The following is an 18,271-nucleotide window of genomic DNA, read 5'->3' on the forward strand; positions in this document are numbered from 1 at the left end:
GAGATCTTGGTCGTGTCTCTCCCAAGCACCAAATTTTTGCGTACCTGAAAATCTATTTGTGCGAAATATACAAAAAAATAAGCTATGACAGGCCATATATATATACAGTATATACGAGAAATGCATGTTGAAGACATCATAATAATTAGAGAAAGAAAAATCAAATTAAGACAAATGTGGAAAAAATTGGTAACGATAAGATAAATAAATACCGCGGCAAAAAAATTATAATGTTCGAAGATTTATTACACAAAACTTTTGTAGTTAATAAATCTATTTTGGCGCATTATTTTTTAAAAAATCATTTATATTAACTGAGAAGAATCCGATTTCGTGAAAAATGAATATCAACAAATTATTTTTCTTGAACAGAAATTTTTTTAAAAAACATTGAAACTTTGGCTAACAAAGTTTGAAGAGATGTATGTAGTAAGGAGGATACTTTGGCTTGAATAATTTAGATAATCAAAAGCTAGAGTTGAATACCAACATTTTCTATCTCTTGAAATATTCACAACCTTTTATTTTATTTTGTTTTGTAAGAAGTGATCATGAACATTTTGGATCCACTGTATTTATATCCAAAATTTTCAATGTTTTGGTAAAAAAATAATATCATTTTGAAGTCAAGAAAACTAAATCTAATCATGTATAGGTAATAAATTGTAAAACTAAATTAAGAGTCAACATATTTTTAAATGAAGTCAATAGCGACATTTGGCGGGTCATTTACTTCTATTAATAAGTTACTTTCGCGCGTTATTTAAGTTTGTTAATGAGTTAGTTATTTTTAGTATTGAGTCTTTAAATCTGAGATTACAAGTATACATTATTTCCAAAATTTTATATTACCAATGTTGAACTTGAATATATGACAATGTTAAAATTTGTCATTTCTACCATATTTAATCGAACTCATTAAAGCATGACCATCAAGTATCTGAATATTGTTTTATTAGTTCTCCCTTTTTTTTTTTTTTTTTTCAACCAAACATTAATTAAATTAAAATAAAACTCCTAGATTAGTTCTCCCTCTTTTAACTACCTGAAATTGGACAAAAATGTTTCTGTGTGAATAACTAATATTTTGACGATATAATGACATAGAAATCTACAAATTATATAACATGACATAGATATCCACAGTTTGCCAAAAAAAAAAGACATAGATATCCACAAATTATATAACAAAAGTTTATAAAAAGTGAATAATCTGTTTGTTTTCCTTTAAAATTCATAGTGTGCGTACATATTGCAAATGTCTCTGTTTGTTTTCCTTTGATACAAGTTACAACAAACTGACAAAGTACTCAGGAGTTCGCCGCTATTTGCAATTTTTTTCCTGTCGTATTATTTGGAAACATAAGCAGTAATTAAGCACCACACCTATTATAGTATTTACTAGATGGTGAGCGTAGAAAAATATTTACGTAAATTTAGATTTGTTTGTTACAAAATAATAGTAGAAATTTTATTTATTTTATATATTTTATAAAATTATATATTTAGGGGGTGTTATTGGATTGAGGATTTTAATAGATTTTAATTAACCCAGGACATTAGTGGATTTAAAAGTCTAATGCATTTGTGTAGACTTTATAATGCATATAAGGTGGATTTGAAAGTCATTGATAATGTATTTTTGGTGACTGTTATGGATTTTTTAAAAAGTTATTGTTAGAAAAAAATATATATATATCCATAAACTGTGTTATACACCAAAATTATATTAAATTAATAACACCCAGACTTTTACACATGTCATAGAAAACTTGAATTAAACTGTATTTGTTTTCAATCCAGATTTTTGGTGTAATTAAAGAACCCAGATGTCATGAACCCAGAAAAAAAAAATTAAAGAATACAAAAAAACACAGATCTGATGAATAAGTGTGATTATATACAAAGGGTTTGAGGAGGAAGAAACAGAGATTGAACCCAGAAAAAAAAAGTGTGATTATATCATAAACCAAAAAAAAAAGTTATAGATCATGAACCCAGAAAAAAAAGTTAAAGAACACAAAAAAAAAATTCTCAAAAATAATACATATCTGATGAATAAGTGTGATTATATAAATGGATTGAGAAAAAAAATCAAACAATAGAGATCCATCTAAAGAGAGGAAAATAAAATGAAATAATTGAGAAAAGTGTGGTATTGTGTTTGTTCATATTTTAGAAGCAAAGTACGTTGAAATCCAAAATCACACAAAATCTAGTAGATATTGAATAACACTAGATTTTAATGGATTTTTAAAAATACCCAATTGAATAACACTTGATTCTTAAATACATCAAACTCCTTTAAAAACCACAATCCAATAACACCCCCTTAATTTACTTAATTTATACTTGGATTTTGACCCTAGTTGTTACTACTATTTTGGTTTGGGTGCAATATCAAATACGTTAATTATAAATTTGGTAAAGTTTTTAAAAAACCCCAACAAAACATTTATTGACCTTTGATTTGAAATTACAAATCGATGTGATCCTGTCTAGAGATCTTAATATACCAAATTTACAATAGTGTTTGATGTTAATATTAACACCATTGCAGTTATTTGTATAAGGGAATTTTGTTCAATCTACCACATTGGATATAAATATTTTCAGATTTATCACATTAGAAAATTTTTTTCCAATCTACCAAAAGTGATTATGTTAAATGACGTTAATAGCTCTCTTCTCTTCCCTTGAAATTTGGTGTTTGGCGATGCAGTACAACATCTGACGCAGCATTAATTACGTTGGCATTTAATGTCAACATAAAAGTCGAAACTATCTAAGTAGTTGACAAATAATTAACTATATATATAATAGACAAAATATAAGATGTGGACAATATTTATCCTGCAAAAAATAATTATATTTGATTTAAGTTTGTCCACCACCTTTAAGTTAGTGTGGTGTAGTCTTGCAGACTAATAAACGATAGACATTATTTATAAGTTGTCCATTAAAACATATGTATATACATTTGTAACATTTTAAATCGATAAAAACTGCATAGTAAAAAATAATTTTTAAAGTTGACGAAATATATATTTCTCGTAGACAAGATTTTAGATAGTAGACAAAAATATTACAGTGGACAACAAATGTCATGGACCAAAAATAAAATAATATGAATCAATTAACATGATAGACAAAAAATAAAGTTTAAATCTGTCCACAAACGAACCTAATAGAATAAGAAGTATGAGACAAATGTGACTGAGAATGCTTTTTTCCTTCATAGTAGAATCTTGTTTACGTAAAATTAAGCAAAACCCAGAAAATTAGAGAAAGATTTTAATTTAAATGAGATTGGACTGTTGTGCAAGATAGTGAAAAGACACGACACAACACAATATTTTTATTAAATAAAAAACAAGAAAATATTTTTTTATTATTTTGCATAGGAAACAAAGGACATGGTTAAACTGGTAATTCTATCATACAGTTGTGGTACTCCTTGAAATGAGTTTTGTAATGTGGTATAATCCGATAGAAAGAGTTATGAATGTGGTAGAACTCTTAAAAAACTCTTTGTATAAAGTGTTAGTATATATTAAATTTATATGTGTAAATTACAATTAGATTATGTATATATAAATTGTCAACATTATACACTTAGTATTGTTTATATAGTGAATATCGTGTATAAAAAATAAGTTTTAGCCAATTAAATAATTTTTTATTGTTTACTAAGATTTCTGAAACAATAGATACAATATGTTAAATAATTTCATTAAATAATTTTGAAAATAGAGTTTTATTATTTCGTAAACAAATATAAACTTTTTTTTGTTAGTTATTAAATTAACTAAAATGCAATAGCATTTTTTGTAATATGACACATCAAAGTTAGTTAAAGTTCTAACAACATTGCTTAAATAAGTATATAGAGATATTTTTAAAATATAAGAAATATTGTATCTTAGTTTTAAAATATATATGTCATTATTAAACAGTTTAGATATGAAAATATTTAATTTTAGTTTTACAAATAAAATTAAATTTATAATTGTTTTAAATAGTTTGTTATTATTTACTAAGATTTTTGAACAATAAATAGAATTTGTTAAATAATTTTGAAAATATTATTTTATTATTTTATAAATCAATATAAATTTTTTTTGTTAGTTATTAAATTAACTAAGATATAATAACATTTTCTGTAATATGTCACATTATAGTAGGATTAAACTTTAATAACAATTGCTTATATAAGTATATAGAGATATCTTATAGAAATGTCTCTGTTTGTTTTCGTTTGATACAACAAAACTTAGGAGTTTCGACGAATAATTAATTATTTTTTTCTGTCGTATTATTTGGAATCATAAGTAGTAATTAAGAAGCACCACACCATAGACGTGTAAATTAACTCCCATTTATTTAACAAGTGATGTAATTTTACAACAATTTTTCAATTCAACCATTCATTCCAAAGCCACAGTCGCTTGTTAACGCGTTTGAAAACCTCACGCCACAACCGGATACGATGAACATGTTGCAACACCTACCAAAAAAATCAGAGGGAAACAAATCAATGGATCCTCCTAATGTGAGAGGAGTCAACCGAACCATACCGATTCGATTTTATTCCTTCTTTTGCTAAAATTAACTAAAACCTAAACCGGTCTAAACCAAAACAGAAGCTGGTTAAAAAAGGACTTACCACACATGTTCTTTCCCATTTCTATCTTGAAATAGCCATTGTCTCCCCAATCACCTCCCCATGAGTTCTTGATAAGCCAGTACGGAACTCCGTCTTCAACTCCATAACCAACTGCTAACACAGCATGGTTTACATCCTGCAAATCAAAATGAATACATGTTGGTAGAATGGTAACATTTTTGCGGTTTAGAGAAAGAAACAAAAAAGACCCTCACCATTGGAGTGTTTCCACAGGTAGTGCTAGTAAAAACTCCCGTCTTGTAAAACCTGAATTCATGTACAACCTGAAATGCAATACTCACTGGTCTCACCAGTCCGACCGCGTGCTTCATTTCATCTTCAGCACCCTATTATAGTTTTTAAATCTTAGAGAATGTATGATTTGTGTAATTAGCAAGTATGAATCAAATTCCAAATTAGGCTTTTACCAGAGTAATGTTGACAGAGTCAAGAACTTGAACACCAATGTTATCAGCTGAGAATTTGCAGACACCGTCTTTACCAATGTAAGGATAAGCCTCCTCTGTGTCAAGCCCACCATTGTATTTAATGTATTCAAAGGCTTGAGAAGGAAGTCCACCATGACAACCAAAGTTGTTAAAAGTTCCAGCACAATCCACAAGCTGTTGCTCGGACAGAGATATTTCTTTTCCAAATGCTTGATGGTAAGCTGCTTCAAGAGCTCCGGTTGTGCTGAAGTTAAAGATTGATCACACATATCAGACTCCATCGAGAAATCACTGAAAAAAATTCTCATCATAGACTTTACCTGAATGTCCAACAAGATCCACAATGTCCTTGGTTCTTAACAGGACTAACTATACCATCTTCTCTCCAATCTTTCTGCAGTTTTTAACACAATCTGAAGACTCAGTCCTATTTCTTTAAGAAGAGCTAACTAACTATAAAAGAAAAGGAAAATAATGGTTAACCGTGTCTGGAACTGCAGCTTCAGTGACCTTGTGGCTACCCTTCAAAGTAGCAGAACAGTTTTGAGCAGCTCCAAGCCTGTGTCTTTGAAACTCTTGCCATGTCAAATCAGCATATTCTGTAAAACAGAACAGATTCATTAAACATAAACAACACTAAGGTTTCTCAACCATCAACCATTAAGAAAACCAACTAAAAGCCTAAACAAGTAGAAAAATGTTGTCACACTGTCACATTTTATTTTCAAATCAAACAAGTCCTTCACAGTTACTATAAACTTAAACACACTTCAGTAGTCTAAAGCATTAAACATCTTGAACTATGTGAATTGAGACAAAACCTCAAATAAAACTTTCTTGAACCATGTGAATTGAGACAAAGCTCAAACCAAACGTTTTTGAACTATGTGAATTGAGACAAGATGGATCAAATCAAAGCATTAGGTAAGACTTACGATTAACAGAGAGTTTATAAGGTAAGTCTTTCTTATTAATGGATCTGATCAAATCAAGATTCTCTTTAAAAACTGAGAATCTTAACTTCATCTCCTCCACGCTGTCATACTTCTTCCCAAACCTTTCACAAAAAGCCAAAACAAATGTCACTTCAAACCAAGTCAACGGAAGGAAACAAGTCAACGATTAGAATTTACCGATGAGCGAATCGAGAAAAGGAGAGAACGTGACGAGACTGGCCTAAGATCTGAACGACGGTGTCTTTAAGCTCCCGGAGATTGTTGTCGGAGACCATTCTGATCGGATTTGATTCATCGAATCCGATCTCTTTATCCGCTGTTGTTGCAGCTATGAGAATCAATAGGATCGATGAAGATAAGATTAGTTTTGCAGACATGGCTTTGCTCTCTGGTTCTTACAAAAGCTTCGAAGTCAAGAAGAAGAAGAAGATTGGAGGGAGATTGGGTTTCTCTTTCTATGTTTTGTCGCGTTGGGTGTTATGTTTGGTCTGGTCTACACGTGGTGAGTTCTTATTGGTTTGAATTTTGGCTTCAATAATTGTATTGCTGATGTGTAAGATGACGTGTGACATATAACGGAACATTGTTTTTAGTACTCCACTATCTTGTTGGAAATAGGAATATGTGACAAGATAATTTAAAATAAGACTCAAATAAACGGATACTAAATTAGCTTTTTATTGTTTAAAATAAACACAAATCAAAATATATCATTACAGATTTTCATTTTTGTATTTTTTTTATTTTTTTTTTGTGTGGATTTTTAGTTATGAGGTTCATTCAAGATTAATTATCATGGAACTATTATCTGATCTGGAATTTGTTCTGGTCTAACTATTATTTGGAATGATTGCATTTGAAAAATAAAATCATTTATTCACTGAAATAAAAATAAATTTGCATTAGTAATATAGAAATATTGTATCACATGATTTTAATTTGTTAGTTTAAAAAATATTGTAAATATAGATGACAAGATATAATAAGCTCTATTTCAGTGTATTTCAAGTAAATTATCGGTTTCATCGACTGTAATATTTAAATTTTGTAATCACTAGAAAACACATACAATGTATAAGACTACCCAAAGCTCAAATTCGTTTTTTTCTTTAGATTACTAAATAATTACAAGAAAATACTAAATAGTTATAAAAATTTTCAAAACCTTTAATTAATATTTTGAAAGCAAATTTGACATATATTAAAAAAAATGAATACATTTACATATAATTTTATATGAATATGTGTATATTTAATGGTCATGATTCTAGATCCTGTTTTAAGAGATCTACTTTTGTAAGAATAGTTTTGCAAAATCAAAAGACAAACTAGTTACAAAATCTGGTGCCATTCAAAACCTAAAATTTAATAAACCAAAAACTTAAACCAGTTAAAACCACAAAAACATTCATAGCCTTAAAATTAGGTTTTATTTTAAAAAAAAATTATTGGAAATTGGAAAAAATAAATAGTTAATACAAAAAAATCGCTAAGTCAAACGAAAAAATCCACAAGATAACTAACAAACAAAATCAAACTCACCATTGATCTCTCCAACAATATATCTCCCAACAATTTATTTCAAATGACCTCATATCTTTTTCTCAACGTTAGACTAACAAAAACAAACACAGACACCAAAAGTGGAAATGGAGAGTAGTAGAACCTCTGGTTCTCGAGGCATCTCTTTCTGGTCAATCCTACTCCACTCTCTTTGGACAACTCTTATGGGAATCCTCTTCTTCCGTTTAGCCACCACCAATGGCCACAAGTTGGCTTTCATACATTTCTTCTCCGTCACTGGAACATTACTCATTACCTTACCTTGGACCATCCAACTCCTCATCTCCTCGACTGTAATATTCCTCCATAAGACCAAAGGTTACAACAACCTCATGTGGATTGTTCAGTCACCAACAATATCCAAAGAGGTTGTTGATCACAAGAAAAGTGGCACTTGTTCTGTTTCACCCTCTCCTTCTTCGACTCGCCAGGTTTTCAAGGAAACTGATGCTGAAGAGATTGCGATAAGGATCGTGATTGGCGCTGCTGTTGATAAAAGAGACTGTTGCTCTGCAGCTCCATTAGGCATGTTCATGGAGATTGAAGGAAGAAACAAGACCAAACTGCTCACAAATGGATCCACTTGATCCTTATAGTCTCTTTGCTTTTAGTGTTTCCCCTTTCATTTCTGTACTACTCTTAGATAATAATATCTCAGAACTTTGTTCATTGTTTTTTTTGGTTCAGTTTTCATAAGATCCCTGATTTGTTATTACAACATGATTAAAGACACAATCTCAATCACAAAAACTATGTATAAACAATAGTTAATAGACAAATTTTGCCACATCTTAGTGTTACAGAAAAAAAAAAAAAAAAAACTGTTCTACAACATAACTAATACAAAGTTTAAGCATTAGGGACAATGAGACAGATGTGGTCTCTATGATGTACAGTAAAGAAATGTGAATAAAAGTGGTTAAATTTCATCTTCCATCACCATATATGATTGTGTGAGAAATGAACATTGAGTTGTTGGCAGAGGAAGGAGAGGCTGATCGTGCTGATACTGATGAGGCCACTGAACTGGAAGTGATCGCTAACGATGGTATTCCCATTAAAACCGGAGTGGAAACTCCAATTCCGGGAGTGTCTGGAGAGAACTCAGGCAATCTTTGGTGTCTGTTTATGTATTGCACCACTTGTTCCATGTTAGGTCTTGCTTCTGGTACAATGCTTGTACAAAGCAACCCGAGTTTCAAAACGATTTCGACTTCCCCGGGTACGTACTTACCTCTCAATCTTGTATCTATAGCATTAAGTATAGAACCTTTCCTCCAGCATTCACAAACCCACTTGACCAAATGACGTTTCTCAACCGGCAACTCTGGATCAAATGGTCTCCTCCCACATGTTACTTCAAGCATAAATGCACCATATGCATACACATCGGTTCTCGTTGAAGTTCCTGTTGATGTTAGCTCAAGCGCCATGTAACCTATGGTTCCTACAGCTGCTGTTGCAGAGAGGTTAGCTCCATGATCATCAAACCTAGCCATCCCAAAATCTCCTAAGAACCCTTGGAGATTTCCATTTAACATAACATTAGAAGCTTTGATATCTCGGTGTAAAACAACTTGACTAGCTCCTGTGTGCAAGTAACATAGCGCAGATGCGATATCTCTCAATATCGCGAGTCTTTGAGACCAAGAAAGAGGTGGTTTATCGCCGTGAAACAAGTACTGATCAACACTACCTCCTTCCATGTACTTAGATACCAGCAACAACTCGCCTTTTCTTCTACAATACCCAAGAAGAGGAACAAGATTCTTGTGCTGTAAAGTTCCCATTGTCACAACTTCAGCTACAAACTGTTTCATCCCTTGCTCTGCACCGTGTGATAGTCTCTTCACCGCTATATCTCCTAAAAGAGGCAGAGTTCCTTTATACACTTCTCCAAAACCGCCTTTTCCAAGACGACCATCTTTGTTAAACCCTCTTGTTGCTTTGTACAAAGATTCATATGAATAACGAAGTGGACCGTATTCTTTTTCCCATGGCTCTTTAACTTCTGCATACTTCTTTCTCCTGTAGATAGAAAACCCTCCAAGAACCGCGATTACGACGATAGCGAGTAGAACCAGTAGTGCAATAAGCAGATGAGATGTTTCATCCGGTTTCTTGGGACGAGGAACCTTGGGAAGGTTAGAGATGTCAAGACTCTGTAGCAATACTCTGCTTCTACTGAAACTCCATCCTAAGATGTATTGATAACTAATCAATGATCCAGTCGCAGCCGAAAACCCTATAAACGCTTTTCGATCTGGGAAGATTGCTGTGAGATTGATAGGTCTTGACAAAAGAGGCTTACTCGGCTTCGGATATTTGAATGGTGCTAAAGTAACGTTGAGTAGAGTATCTTCATAATCAATCCATACCTGAATAGGATCTCCACTCAAGAGTTTCAAGCTTTTGTTCTTCCCTTCTCTGTCTGAATAATAAGAAGCTGCAGCAGAAACTACGGACTGGAGGCTGTTCTCGTCTATACCGACATGGTTTTTGTCGATATCATCAAACTCAGCGCTCTGGACAGTATCAAGCTCGATAGCTAAAACATGAGAAGAAGGAGATCCATTAGTTGAGATGTTGAAGAGTCCTAAGTATTGAGTTGGATCTGCTTGTGTAAGATCCATTGAAGATGATAGAACAAAGGCGATCCCATGACCACCGTCACTTCCTGGCTTAGGAACTAGAGCGCAAACGAAATGAGTCGAGAAAGAGATAGAGTGAGATGAAGCTGAACTGAAATCGAATGGTCGGTTATAGAAAGCATGACCCTTTTGCTGAGTCGTGGCGTTGGTTAGCTGCAAAAGTCCATTTTGGAATTTGGCAGAGCCGTCAAGGTGAAGATTGGTTTGGTCTTGGTTAAAGCCATTGTAGACGAAACCTAAGTCTTGTTGACTTGAAAAGCAAATCAGATTAACAAATAAGATCAAGAAGAGAAAAATATGAAATCTTTGAGCCATTTTGGTAATGGAAAAAACAAAGAAGACAAAGACTATAGGTTTGGGTTTGGGTCTATGACTATGAGTTTTGTAAATCAAAAGTTCTGGTTATAAGGGAACGGCTTCAAACACAATTTTCTACGTTCCAAGTTCAAGAATAATATTCCCTCTAGGCAACAAAAGAGTTGACTTGAGACTTTTTATTATATATAATCGTGATAATTACTCTAAAAAATAATAGTTTTCTACGTTTAAAAATCTACTAATACTCAATTGAGAAAAAGTATATGGTCGACTATCGTTTTAACAATGTCAAGTCGGATTAAATTAAAGCGAAATAAACCTCAAAGTAAACCATTATTGGTGAAGTGATCCATAGTAAGACTAAGATTCTGAAGTTATATGACTTTGGAGACGAAGTTGTGGTGAGTTCCGAGTCAACTGGAAGAGAAGATGGGGTAACGTGTTTAAGAAGCATTCGGTAAAAGCCCTACTTTGTCAAAACCACACGAACCGGTCAACTAAAAAGATAAGATATCATCTTGCTTCCCTAATAGTAATGATTTCAAATTTTTTAAAAGAAGCAAATAAATGATAGATACTTTGTGGCTCTCTCCTTTGTGATTTTCTTGGATCCCTTCCTTTTTGGGATAGTTGTATAACTAAAATTGATACTTGACTAATAATCTACCTTCAAATTGAGCTAAATTAATAAGATTATTGATACTTGAGGGTATTAGAAAGGAGAGAGAAAAATGTCTATTCTCCAAATTACCAGAAAGTGTGTGTAGTTTCCTAATTTTTTTTTTTCATTTTCTTTCATTTCATCACTAGCACAAGATTTAATATTCAGAACTTGTTTATTACTTCTTTGATTCAATTTTCATAAGACCCCTGATTGCTTATTACAACATGATCCATAATTCCATATGCTCCTTCAATCAAAGACACTACCTCGCTCACAAAAACCACATATGTAAACATACATTGGAGTGTTACATAAATATCTGTAACCAAAATAAAAACATCTTCACAACAGAAATGATACAAAGTCTAAACATTATATTTTGACAATAAGACAAATAAATCTGCATCCTGTACACCAAAGCTAGCAATGTGAAGAAGGTTGTTAAATTTCATCTTCCATCACCATATATGATTGTATGAGAAATGAACATTGAGTTGTTGGCAGAGAAAGGAGGTACTGATGGTACTGATAATGATGAAGTCACTGAACTGGAAGTGATTCCTAAGCCAGGTATTCCCATTAACACCGGAGTGGAAACTCCGATCCCGGGAGTATCTGGAGAAAACTCCGGTAATATTTGGTGTCTGTTTATGTATTGCACCACTTTTTCCATGCTAAGTCTTGATTTTGGCACGATGTTTGTACAAAGCAACCCAAGTTTCAGAACCATTTCGACTTCCCCGAGTGTGAATTTACCTCTCAATAATCTTGTATCTATAGCATCAATTAGAGAATCTTTCCTCCAGGATTCACAAACCCACTTGACCAAATGACGTTTCTCAACCGGCATCTCGGGATCAAATGGTCTCCTCCCACATGTTACTTCAAGCATGAATGCACCAAATGCATACACATCGGTTTTAGTGGAAGTTCCTGTTGATATTAGCTCTGGCGCCATGTAACCTATTGTTCCTACAGCTGCTGTTGCTGAAGCTCCATGATCATCAAACCTAGCCATCCCAAAATCTCCTAAAAAAGCTTGAAAATGTTCGTTTAACATGACATTAGAAGCTTTGATATCTCGGTGTAAAACAACTTGACTTGCTCCTGTATGCAAGTAACAGAGCGCATATGCAATATCTCTCAGAATAGCGAGTCTTTGAGACCACGAAAGAGGCATTTTATCGCCGTGGAACAAGTATTGATCAACACTACCTCCTCCCATGTACTTAGATACCAGCAATAACTCGCCTTTTCTTCTGCAATATCCGAGAAGCAGTTAGGTACTAAATTCTTGTGCTGTACGCTTCCCATTGTCACAACTTCAGCTACAAACTGTTTCATGCCTTGGTCTGCGTCGTGTGATAGTCTTTTCACCGCTATATCTCCTAAAAGAGGCAGAGTTCCTTTATACACTTCTCCAAAACCGCCTCTTCCAAGACGACCATCTTTGTTAAACCCTCTTGTTGCTTTGTACAAAGATTTATAGGAATAACGAAGCGGGCCGTATTGTTTTTCCCATGGCTCTCTAAGTTCTGCATACTTCTTTCTTCTGTACAGATAATATCCCCCTAGAACCACGATTACTACGAGGGCGAGTATAACCAAAAGAACAATGAGCAGAGGAGATCTTGTTTTCTTCGGTTCTGTGAAAATAGGAACCGGGGAAAGTTTAGAGATGTTAAGGCTCTTTAATAAAACTCTGCTTCTGCTAAAACTCCACCCTAAGATGTATTGGTTACTTATCAATGATCCAGTTGATCCAGAAAACCCTAGAAATGCTTTTCGATCCGGGAAGATTTCAGTGAGGTTAATGTTTCTTGACAAAAGAGGTTTACTTGGCTTCTGATCACTTAAAGGTGCTAAAGTAACATTGAGTAGAGTATCTTCATAATCAATCCATACCTGAATAGGATCTCCACTCAAGAGTGTTAAACTTTTGTTCTTCCCTTCTCTGTCGGAATAATAAGAAGCTGAAGCAGAATCAACGGAGTTGAGGCTGTTTACGTCTATACCGACATGGTTATTGTCAATTTCGCCAAACTCAGCGCTTTGGACAGTATCAAGCTCAATAGCTAAAAGGTGAGAAGAAGGAGATCCATTACTTGAGGTGTTAAAGATTCCTAAGTACTGAGTTGGATATGCTTTTCTGAGATCCATTGAAGATGATAGAACAAAGGCAATCCCGTGACCACCAGGAACTCCTGGCTTAGGGACAAGAGCGCAGACGAAATGAGTCGAGAAAGAGATAGACTGAGAAGAAGCTGAACCGAAATCGAATGGACGGTTGAAGAAAGCATGACCCATTTGCTGAGTTTCGGCGTCTGTTAGCTGCAAAAGTCCTGGTGGATATTGGATTCTTGCAGGACCGTCAAGCTGAATATCAGTTTGGTCTTCGTAATCAAAGCCATTGTAGATGAAACTGAAGTCTTGTTGACTCGAATAACAAATCAGATTAACAAAGAAGATAAAGGAGCGAAGAAGAAGAAGATGAAATATTTGAGCCATCGGTAATGGAAAAAGCAAAGACAAGCCTCGTTTGGTTTCTAAAATCACAAGTTCATACCATAACTCATAAAGGATGAAGCACTTCAAACTCAATTTTGAACGTTCCAAGTCGACGAAATACACAAATTTTCTACTTTCCAAGTTCAAGAATAATATTCCCCCTCTAGGCTACAAAAAGAGTTGACTTGAGACTTCTTAATCTCTATAATGTGACCGTAATAACGAAACTAATAATTTTTTAATCTCTATAATGTGACCGTAACAACTAATAATAATTGATCAAAATATAATTGTTTGTTGTAAATTAGAGAGTTTAGAGAGTAAATCTCTTGTCTTATTATTGAATGAAGTCTCGAGGTTACATATATATAGAGATTACAATGGACCGACATAAGTAATAAGCTAATGGACCTATGGGCCTAAGAGGCCGAGACACAATACATGGACCTTAGACGGGTCGGTCGATGGAGTCCACTAAGTGTTTTACAACACTCCCTCTTGGACGATATGACCGTGCCTACGCTTGGACGGGATCGCTGCAATGTGCTTAGGGGATGCTGCCTCATTAAAACCTTACCAGGAAAACCCATTGGGACAAAACCTTGGTGAAGGAAAAAGAGTACAGCACACATTGCTCCCCCTGTTCCAAACATCACTCTAAGTCCTTGAGTCTCCGCATTCCAATCTGGTGCATGAGCTTCTTGAATGTTGTTGTCCGTAATGCCTTGGTGAAGAGATCGGCTGAGTTGTCGCATGACTGAACTTGCACCACTTGAACTTTTCCGAACTTTTGTAGTTCATGTGTGTAGAAAAACTTCGGCAGGATGTGCTTCGTCCGATCTCCCTTGATGTAACCTTCCTTGAGCTTTGCGATGTTGGCAGTATCGTCCTCATATAGTACTGTTGGCTCCTTATCATCAATATTAACCAAACATACTAAACTTTCTTTGCTATAACCTGCATCAACAAAACCAACTAAAATATCTTTGTTATAGTTAGTGTAATATAAACCCAAGTTTAAAGTTCCTTGTAGGTAACGTAATGAATACTTAATTTCACTCCAGTGCCTTTGGGTTTGACAAGAACTAATTCTTGCTTGGAGGTTCACGGCAAACTTATCTCTGGTCTAGTGTGGCTAGCCAAGAACATTAACACTCCTATAGCACTGAGGTGTGGCATTTTAGGATCAAGAATTTCTTCATTGTCCTTCTTAGGAGCAAATGGATCTTTTATCTACTTCTACACTTCTCACAACCATTGGGCTAGTCAATGAGTGTGCTTGCTCCATATTAAATCTCTTGAGTACCTTTTCTGTATATGCCATTTGATGCACAAGGATTTTTATGTACTCAAGTTGTAATCCCAAACAGAATTTTCTTTCTTCTTCTTGCCTAGGTCTTTCATTTTGAATTCTCTCTTGAGATATTCTACTGTTTGGGTGATTTCCCAGAGGTTCTTAGGATATTCAAATTATCCTCATATACTGCTATGATTACAAATCCTTTGTTTGCAAACTTCTTTATAAATACATGGACTGATGGGATCATTTTATAGCCCTCTTTGACTTGGTACTTACTGAATCTATTGTACCATATACACCCATTTTGTTTTAGTCCAGTAAGGGATTTGTCTAGCCTTATGCAGTATTGTTCTCGAGAACTACTCTTATCTTTGAGTTCTATACCCTCTGGTAATCTCATTTTATTATCCAGTGGACTATATATAAGTATGTGGTTACAACATCCATTAACCACAAATTACAGCCAGACTTATTAGATATCTAAAAGTCGTTGCATCCATCACAAGGGAGCATGTCTCCTCATAATCTTTGCCAGGTCTTTGAGAGAATCCTTGTGCTACAAGCTGTGTTTATATCTCACGATTTCATTACTCTCATTTCTCTTTCTTACAAAGACCCATTTGTGTCCAACTGGCTTTAATTTCAGGTGTTATCCTTAAGGTCGGACCAAACACACTTCTCTTCTTGTAAGAGTTAAGCTCCACGTCAATAGCTTCTTTGCTTTGAGTGCACTCTAATATAGACGTGGACTTTAGATCCTCATTTGTCTCAAGTGCTACCTTGTATGCATAATATTTCATTTAATGTCGACATCTTTGCAGTTCCATTATATTCCAAACATGATATAGTTTATTGAGATCTCATTGTTGTCAATACCTTTAGGTCCTTGAGGTTTAGCGTCCCAAACCTCATTTTTGGTACCTTAGGAGTTTCTGTGACAATGTCTGGCTTCTCTATAATTCCCTTAGCCTCGGTCTGATATGCACCTCTTTTACTTTTCCGAGGAATCTTATCTTTGGAACCTTTCTGTAGCAACTTGATTATTGTGTTCCTTGTGAACATCAATACGTACTGGTGCATTGCAAGCTGGTATGTACGATTTTATTACTCTCTTTGGGTCAAATGGAATCTGGCAATTTATTAGCTAGCTGTTGAAGATGTATAATCTTCTGAACTTCTGCATTACATGCTATAGTTCGAGGATCTTGCCAATCTAAGGATGTTTGATTCCATATTAATTCTTTGACCAGCTTGCTAGTCTCTCCACCTAATCATAGGGAATTTGGATTCTGTAAACTTACAGTCCGCGTATCTGGCCACAAATAAATCACATGTGGTTGGCTCAAGATACTTTATAATAGTGGGAGACTCATATCCAACGTATATTCCCATTCTTTCTTTGAGATCCCATCTTAGTGGATGCAATATAAGCGGCACACTCGAATATTGATTTAGATGGGATATGTCTGGCTAATGACCCGTTGGGAATATCTATTCTCACTAGATGGCCTGATGCGTATAAGTTCTGTTGCATGTAATATTGTGTGTCCCCAAGCCGACACAAGAAGCTTCGACCTCATGAGTAATGGTCGAGCATTTAATGGAGTACACTTAATGAAGGATTCATCTAATCCATTNTTTGAGATCCCATCTTAGTGGATGCAATATAGGCGGCACACCCGAATATTGATTTAGATGGGATATGTCTGGCTAATGACCCGTTGGGAATATCTATTCTCACTAGATGGCCTGATGCGTATAAGTTCTGTTGCATGTAATATTGTGTGTCCCCAAGCCGACACAAGAAGCTTCGACCTCATGAGTAATGGTCGAGCATTTAATGGAGTACACTTAATGAAGGATTCATCTAATCCATTCTCTGTATGTACATGTGCCATAGGGTGGTCCACACTTCCCCCCATGGACATACCATTATGATTAAATGCTTGGGATATAATAAGCTTCCCTTGTGCACATGCTACACACATGAGTTTTTAGGGATAACTTTTCTTTCTTTGAGGATGTGCCCTTTCGAACTCTTAATTAGTTTACGCATCATGTTCGAACCCGGCTGGCCAAGCCGGTCATGCCATAGAGTGAATTATTCGTTGAATATTTCCTTTCTTTGCTTTGCCAAGTTAGCTTCTATCATTTTAATCTTAGCATGGTATAAACCAGAGGCTAGTGCAGGTATAGTCTCTAGGATCTTCTTTTGTCCTTTCACATTTTCTGTAATGTAGAGGAACTCTTTAGATCCTTCACCCTTGGTTTCAATATGATAACCATTTGATGTTATATCTTTAAAGCTCAATAAGCTTCTCTTAGAGCTGGGTGAGTATAAGGCATCACTTAGTTCAATATGTGTGCCAATAGGCAACAAAATGTGAGCCTGGCCGTAGCCTTCACATAAAATTGCTATACCCGCAATTGTACTAACATTGGCACTTTTTTATTATATGTCCTCGGCCATTTCTATAAATAGGACAATAATCTTATGTTTTAAACTTGCAAATAAATAATGAAGGAAATAATAATTCAATCAAATTCAAAGCATAGAAACTAAGTTAATACACCACATGAGTTTAAATATTTTTCTTTAGGCAATTACAAATCTCATAATCCAATTTAGTCATCATTCTCATGGTTGAAATTTCCTTCACCATCGAGATGAACCATGTTAGATTTCTGGATTTATTTTCTTTATTTCAAATTCTCTTAATAGAGATCAACAAGGTGCTTTAGGAGTTCTGCATGTCTTTATCTAATGGTTTTCTATACCATAATTATTATTACAAGTGGACTTGATCTTATGTTGCAGGTTTGGATAACCCGCGGCCTCTACACCAACCAAGGCCGAAGCCTAATCGGTTTCCCTGTATAGACCACCATAATTATTTCCTTGGTAAGTCCACACGACCTGGACCAACATGTCTGCGGCCTCCTCGGCTAGCCTGGCCTACTCGACCACCACGTCCTCTGCCACCACGGCCGCAGCCGTAGTGTCTTTCTCTGTGGATGTAGTTGGTCTCATTAGGCTCTTTAGGCTCTTGAGGATTTTTCTTTGTAATGTCAACCTTGTGAGCTTCATTGCACTTTCCATCAATAATGGCTCATTGTTTTGCTCAGCAAGTAGCAAACAAGAGATGAGGTCTACATAAGTCTTAAACCCCTTAGTGTGATAAGCCGAGAATGTCTT

General features: G+C 34.6%; 3 protein-coding genes and 1 pseudogene across 3 annotated transcripts; 1 reads left to right on the plus strand and 3 right to left on the minus strand.

Annotated features, from left to right (window-relative positions):
• Positions 4,281-6,541, minus strand: LOC104710996 (thiol protease aleurain-like). Its single transcript, XM_010427661.2, has 8 exons — positions 6,249-6,541; positions 6,051-6,172; positions 5,599-5,714; positions 5,436-5,509; positions 5,095-5,359; positions 4,882-5,013; positions 4,667-4,802; positions 4,281-4,507 (listed from the first exon to the last, which is right to left on the minus strand). Exons 1-8 carry the CDS (start codon positions 6,446-6,448, stop codon positions 4,470-4,472), a joined length of 1,083 nt encoding a protein of 360 aa, XP_010425963.1. The 5' UTR covers positions 6,449-6,541; the 3' UTR covers positions 4,281-4,469.
• On the plus strand, positions 7,687-8,422 carry LOC104710997. Its single transcript, XM_010427662.1, has one exon. It carries the CDS (start codon positions 7,721-7,723, stop codon positions 8,219-8,221), a length of 501 nt encoding a protein of 166 aa, XP_010425964.1. The 5' UTR covers positions 7,687-7,720; the 3' UTR covers positions 8,222-8,422.
• LOC104710998 (putative L-type lectin-domain containing receptor kinase I.1) lies at positions 8,424-10,681 on the minus strand. Its single transcript, XM_010427663.2, has one exon. The coding sequence runs from the start codon at positions 10,598-10,600 to the stop codon at positions 8,561-8,563; it is 2,040 nt and encodes a 679-aa protein (XP_010425965.1). The 5' UTR covers positions 10,601-10,681; the 3' UTR covers positions 8,424-8,560.
• On the minus strand, positions 11,690-13,788 carry LOC104715282 (annotated as a pseudogene).

Source organism: Camelina sativa, chromosome 9, assembly GCF_000633955.1.
Source record: "Camelina sativa cultivar DH55 chromosome 9, Cs, whole genome shotgun sequence".
NCBI classification, from domain to species: Eukaryota; Viridiplantae; Streptophyta; class Magnoliopsida; order Brassicales; family Brassicaceae; genus Camelina; species Camelina sativa.

Bases quoted from the DNA above. Each gene is read 5' to 3' on its own strand.
- LOC104710996 (XM_010427661.2), bottom strand. From the start codon at position 6,448: ATGTCTGCAAAACTAATCTTATCTTCATCGATCCTATTGATTCTCATA. The intron at 5,510-5,598 runs GTTAACCATTAT...TAAAAACTGCAG, and splicing joins AAGCTGCAGTTCCAGACACG to AAAGATTGGAGAGAAGATGG. The intron at 4,803-4,881 runs GTGAGGGTCTTT...TTTGATTTGCAG, and splicing joins CCTGTGGAAACACTCCAATG to GATGTAAACCATGCTGTGTT.
- LOC104710997 (XM_010427662.1), top strand. From the start codon at position 7,721: ATGGAGAGTAGTAGAACCTCTGGTTCTCGAGGCATCTCTTTCTGGTCA.
- LOC104710998 (XM_010427663.2), bottom strand. From the start codon at position 10,600: ATGGCTCAAAGATTTCATATTTTTCTCTTCTTGATCTTATTTGTTAAT.